The sequence below is a fragment of the Austrofundulus limnaeus genome, unplaced genomic scaffold, assembly GCF_001266775.1.
Source record: "Austrofundulus limnaeus strain Quisiro unplaced genomic scaffold, Austrofundulus_limnaeus-1.0 Scaffold3, whole genome shotgun sequence".
Classification (NCBI taxonomy): Eukaryota; Metazoa; Chordata; class Actinopteri; order Cyprinodontiformes; family Rivulidae; genus Austrofundulus; species Austrofundulus limnaeus.
The window spans coordinates 6,656,491-6,662,928 of record NW_013952405.1 but is presented as its reverse complement, the minus strand read 5'-3'; the positions used below and the strand labels follow the sequence as shown (position 1 = coordinate 6,662,928).

At 38.3% G+C, this 6,438-nt stretch overlaps 1 protein-coding gene across 1 annotated transcript; it reads left to right on the top strand.

The window, feature by feature from the left end:
- Window positions 1-2,535: 2,535 nt before the first annotated feature.
- Window positions 2,536-5,669, top strand: alx3 (ALX homeobox 3). The gene is made up of 3 exons (XM_014019960.1): window positions 2,536-2,917; window positions 3,659-3,784; window positions 3,871-5,669. The coding sequence occupies exons 1-3, from the start codon at window positions 2,666-2,668 to the stop codon at window positions 4,219-4,221; spliced, it is 729 nt and encodes a 242-aa protein (XP_013875414.1). The 5' UTR covers window positions 2,536-2,665; the 3' UTR covers window positions 4,222-5,669.
- The last annotated feature ends 769 nt before the right edge of the window (window positions 5,670-6,438 follow it).

The following is a 6,438-nucleotide window of genomic DNA, read 5'->3' as shown; positions in this document are numbered from 1 at the left end:
TATATATATATATCATTTGCTCTGGCCGTTAAATATTCTGAATGAGGTTTTCCAGCTGTCTGAGTGTTCAAACAAAGTTTTGCTCCCTCACTTTGTTTACAGATGATTCTGCAAAGCGACACAGGACAGCAGCCCTGATGAGAGCTTTGTGATTCCTGCATGCAGAATAATACACACTTCATTCAACACGGAGCCAAAACCAGCAAATATAGAATCAACAGATTTTTCATGCAATTACTAACAATAATCACAGTAAACTTTAATTATTGTTCYAAGAAACTTTGTTAAAAGAGAAGGATGGAGTTTCCTCTCTGTCCTTTTATGATCCTCATCCAGCTTTACACAAAAAGATGCACATTCTGTTGTCATTTATATCTATTTTGGAATTTATTATAAAAATAATAATAGTTGCTATTGTTTATTGTTATTTTTGATTTAATTCATTTAATTGATTTAATTGGTTTAATTGAAGGGCGATGAGCAGTTTCACACCGCAACATTTGATTTTAGCTAGACACGTTTGAAATAGATTATTTTTTTAAACTTTAAGATAAAAATTATTGCCTTACGTTTTTTTTTTCATGAAAAAACATTTCATTTAAATTTGTTGATGAAAAAAGTATACAGCTAAGGCTTGATTTTATTTTATCCATGCGAAAGTTATTTTTTACATTTGTTAGAAACAGCCTTTTTTAACTTTTCATCAGTATTATATTAAAAACAGGGACATGATTCAAATGGGTAATTTTTATGTTGCTGGAGAGTCGGGGGAAACATTTTTTAAACAAAATGTGACAACAAGCCCAAATAACGTCTGGCTTTATTTTTCCTGATGTTAAAACATGTCATCATCACTCAGACTGTTGAGTCATCATCGCTTTAAAAATAAAACGTTTTATTCCAACCACACCTTCGAATGACAGCAAGACATTTTGTCTGAGARTTTTTGTTTTTCATTAAGCAGACAGTCTGATTCTTCAGAAACAGAAATKAACTCTTTGAAAAGAGCACTTTGATCAGTTGCTCAGTTCTGTAACTTGCTGTAAATATTATTTTTCTGAGGAAAAGAGCTTCACACATTAGATATGGGCAACATAAACGCTGTTGTCTCTCAGCAGGAAGGTCCTGGGTTCAAATCCCCTTGTGGGACTCATGGGGTCTAGGTTCTTCTCCCGGTTTTGTAGGTTTCAGAACTTTTCTGTTTATAGGCTGCCTTCAGGCCCAAAGTGATCTCAGAGAGATTTGCAACATTACATAAAAATAAATGTTATTTTCTCAGTGACATAAAATCGTCTTTTCCTTTTATTCTTTAAGCCCTTGTTTGTTTAATTTTATAGCCAGACAAAGTAATTTAACTAATTTTACAAAACAGCAGAAACTGTAAGCTGCCCCTGAAGAGGCTGAGATTGTTTAGCATTATTTGATTTTTTTTGTTTTGTTTTTTATAGGAAATTCCTTGCAGCGAATATTTGGATGCAAAAATGAAGCGTGTGTTTGAATGAAACAACAGAGTACAACAAATCCTTGTGCCAACAACATGATACTTTTATTATTATAAATTCATTTTCTGACTTGTAATTTGAAACAAATTCAGTTTTACTCAGAACGGATGAGCTGATAGCCGTTTCCTGTCCTGAGAATATTTTTATTTTTGGTATRTGGTGTAAAGTTGGAGCTACAGGAGGAAATGAACGCTGCAGTGGTTTCTGATGAGTTCAGTATTAAATGCTATTAGAGGATAGCAGTGTAGCACTCATCCCATTGAGTGAGTGAAGATAAAGTGGTTTTGTTGTGGAGTTCAGGGTTAACGTAATCGATACAGACAAGAAGATCCAAACACTGCAGGAGGGAGCTGCCCTTCCCATGCTCTGCTTACAGGAAGGARCAGAAAGCTTTCAGATTACATGGGCTCATTGTAAAAATAAAGGAAAAATGCCATTAAACAAACGTTTATATTCGGCTGCGAGTATACATAGGATTTCTTCTACTGCAAGTTTTATTCAGATGTTGACCTGAATTCATAGTTTGAAGATGTATTTATCTTTTTGTTGAGACAACATGGTGTGAATTGGGCCTTTATAAAAAAAAAACACTGATCCAAATTTTCAGAGCTGATAAAGTGAAATCAGAATCAGTGGTGCTTTAATGTGTTTCTTCTTTGGAACCGTTATATATAAAATCTCAGCCATTTCAATTTGAAATTAATTAATTAATTAATGAAACTTGTCCAGTCAAACTTTACCAACATTGCTTTAATGGAATGTTTTGAAACGTTCATCCGTTTTGTCTTCCATCTGGATTTATATAATGTACATAATTTATAGTTTCTCCATTATTATTATTATTATTATTATTATTATTATTATTAGTATTATTATTATTATTATTATATAGTTTTCCCAGTTTTCTAAAAGTGTTCAGGACTCTATACTGCACACAGTTTGACAGGTGTTCAAAACATTTACGAACCTTGAAAAATTAAAAATCAAMAGATGAATGYATACKGTGTTCTAAAAATAAATCTATTTCCTCATCTAATTGATGACATTTAAAAACATTAAACTAAAAATATCTCATTATTGGCTATTTTATCATGTTTTATTAAATGATATAAGTTAGTGTTTCTCTGTGCGTCTCCTCAGTCAGAGAGAAAGCAGCGCTGAAAATGAGTTATCCTGGGATCAACACAGACTGCTGCAGCAAGCTGAAGGAGCCGGGCAGCAGCAGCTTACAGGGGGACTCCATCGCCGACTCCATCGACTTATCAGGGAAAAACAAGAAGCGGCGCAACCGCACCACCTTTAGCACCTTTCAGCTGGAGGAGCTGGAGAAGGTTTTCCAGAAGACACATTACCCCGACGTGTACGCCCGAGAGCAGCTGGCTCTGAGGACGGAGCTCACCGAGGCTCGGGTTCAGGTGGGTTTCAGGGAAATCACATTAGACTTTTCTTTTGTTTCTGCAGAATTAAAACGACTTCAAATGTTTTCTTACAAACCAAATTCCAAAAGAGTTGGGATATTATTTAAAATGTAAATAATTTTTAAGTTTCATCAATCCATGTTTTGCACGTTTTAAATGAACAGAGAAAAAGTGGGAAACTGTTTTGTGGTCAGACGAATTGAAATTTAGACATTCTTTTTGGAAACCACCTCATCCTACAGAGAAGGACCATCCTGCTTGTTATCAGTACACATTTCAAAAGGCTGCCTCTCTGATGGTATGGGGATGCACTAGTGCTTTTGACATGGGCAGCTTACATGTTTGGAAAGACGTCATCAATGCAGAAAAGTGCATGCAGGTTTTGATGTAACATAAGAACCCATCCAACAAAGAAGACTCAGTACAGCTAGAATCCAAAGAATGAGACAAAACCCCCGTCTTAAAACTCCAGCAGCTGCTCTCCTCAGTTCCTGCATATTTACTGTTAAGAAGAGGGTATGTTTCACTGTGGTAATGTCCCGTCTGTTTGAGACGTGTTGCTGCCATCAACCGCAAAATCATCCCAATTTTTCTTTGTCAAAAAAGTGACATGTCTTGTTGTGAACAAAATGTGAGTTACATATCATCACATTCTGTCTGAATTGACATTTCTCACAATTCCCCTACATATTTTTTGGATTGGAGTTGTATTTTAATGTGCTGTCCTGTATTTTAAAGGTTTGGTTCCAGAACCGCAGGGCCAAGTGGAGGAAACAGGAGCGCTATGGAAAGATCCAGGAGGTCCGCAACCACTTTGCTGCTTCTTACGATATTTCTCTTCTCCCTCGTCATGATGCGTATCAGGTAGATCTAACACAAAAAATACATCAATCTGACCTTTTTTTTTTTGTTTATTCCCTCACATTCCAAATWTGTCTCCATCCATCCAGATTCAGGGCAACCTGTGGCCCGGTGCCGCCTCAGGGGCAGGGAGCGGATCAGGCGCCGGCTGCGTCCTCGGAGCTGACTCCATTCCCTCGTCGTGCATGAGTCCATACTCTCACCCCCACAGCAACCTGCAGGGCTTCATGGGCATGCCCACCTCCCCCAGCCACCCACACCACCACCACCACCCACCTCACCACCCCAGCATCAACGGCCTCTACTCGCTCCACGGCTTCCCAGGAGGCCTCGGACCCCCTTCCATCGAGGGGCCGGAGGCCGACTACAAACCGACAGGCCTGGTGGCACTGAGGATGAAAACCAAAGAGCCGGGCGGTATCATCTCCTGGCCCACATGACCTCCACTGTAGCTGCTCCTCATTAATGCACCGACTGAGCCACAGTTCTGGACCCAGATGTTCCCGCCCCACATCAGCAGACCCCTCCAATATGAGCTCTTTACATTTATCCAAACCAACATGGAGGTTTTTAACAGAACGTTTTTTCATCCTTAAAGAACAGTGGGGCAATTTGAGCATCTTTCTCATAAGTGAACTTTTTATTAACTTTCTCGTTTACAACTTTTTMTTACGTTCATACAGCAACAGCAAAAAAAGGGAAATTATTTAAGCATGTCAAGAATGTAATTTTCATATTAATCCTAGTTTCATGTTTGTTTTTATTTACAGTGGGACCAGTAATAAAGGCTTTCATTTATGTCAGCTGTCTAATTTTAGGAAAGGACAGTTTAAGAGAAACAGAAAACAATGTCAGCTGGAATTATTTTAGCCTTGACTTGACTCTTTCGGGGGGGAAAAAAAAGAAAGAAAAAAAAGGAAAAAGGTCTGTGTTTTTCATTTTGTTAGTGGGAATGCGGTTGTGAAGCAGAAATTTCTTGCAGGCTGTGGTCGTCATAAACACAAAGATGTCTGCTGTGCAGGAAGGGAACAAAAAAAAGACGGTGCATGTGCAGTCGGCTCAGTTTAACTCCAGAAGGCACGTTCGGTTTGGGTTCATTAGAGGATAAAAAGAGCAAATTATTAATTTATAACTGATAATACTGGCAATGTCTGGGAGTTTGATTTGGTGCAGAACGTATTGTTTGCAGCCAGGTCATCTGCTTCTTATAAATGCAAAGGTTTTTTTTTTCAGCATTAATAATGAATACAACATACATGTATTTTTAGCCTCACAGGAGCTTCCTGTTGTGTTTCAATCCCAAACAATTTACTGTCAAGACCCATCTCATCTGGTGTAAATTACTAAAYACCAAGACATGTATGTTGAGTGGACGAACATGGCTGTTTTTAAACTATTAGTCAAAAACTTCTCAGTAATGTCTCTTTGAGAGAAATAATGTAGCTACCTTGTTTTTCTTTTTTAAACTTGCTGCACATCATGACAGCAACGCTCAAGGCAGATTAGCTGCCTTTCCCTYGCTCCGTCCCGGGTTCTGCAGGGCCACAAACATGTGGTTTCAATAGAAGAACGCAAAAACCCATCAGAAACACTTTCCACACCCACAGCTTCAAATTCCAGCCAGGCCCTGGGAGATGGCAGCGCTCTGCAGCTCCGGTCCTCTGTGATTAAATCCCAGATTAAGTGGAAGAGATAAAGAGGAGCTGTCAGGAGGGATGAGGGACTGAGGAGACGGCCATCTTTATGAAAGCTGAAGAAACAGCAGCTGCTGTTTTAGGATTTTTGATTTTTGTTAAATCCTAAATGCCATGATAAAAAAATGGATGATTATATTTGCACAAAAAACACTGAGGATATACTGAAGTCGTATTAAACAACTATAAATTTTCAAGGAGTTCTTTTATTAAAAACAAAAACTTTCAGCTGTAACGCAGACTTTGATCAGTGCTGTATCAATATAACAACCACTACTTGTCAAAAACAGGAGGGTAAGAAAAAGTCATGTTAGGAGAACACAATGCTGGAGGCAGTTATTTACAAAGCATCACGTTTTATGTCAGGGTCATTATATGAGGACTGTCGTGAGACTGTAGAAGATACTAAATCATTGAGCCCAATTATTGGACTGAGCGTAAGATTTAATGCTCATTACGGTTTGTAAAGTTGCCTGCAGACCACTGCTCTGAGCTTTGATCTCACCAGGATTTATCCTCGGCTCAATGTGCAGCGTTGGCAACCCAGCGGATACTTGTATTCGACATCTCTCATAAAGCGAAATAATTTGCTACAGCAGAGTGTGTTTAGCTCCAAAACAGGAGTAAACAGTGAGCTCATGTTCTGTAAAGTCTGGTCYGTGCAGTTCATTGAGATGAATGTAGCAGCACAGAAAAAATGTAAAGCAGATAAAAAATGCAGCCTTAAAGAGTAACTAAACCCAAGATCAATGTTTTTGTAGATAAACTGTCTAAATTGTGCCTTAAGGTTATTATCTTTATATTTCTGTTCAAATTTTGACATTTTCATGTAAATTTAATTCTGCAGGTTGAACAGTGGCTACTGCAGTTTAAATTTCCTATTGGTGAAAACGATACATGCCTACGTGTGTGTGTGTGTGTGTGTGTGTGTGTGTGTGTGTGTGTGTGTGTGTGTGTGTGTGT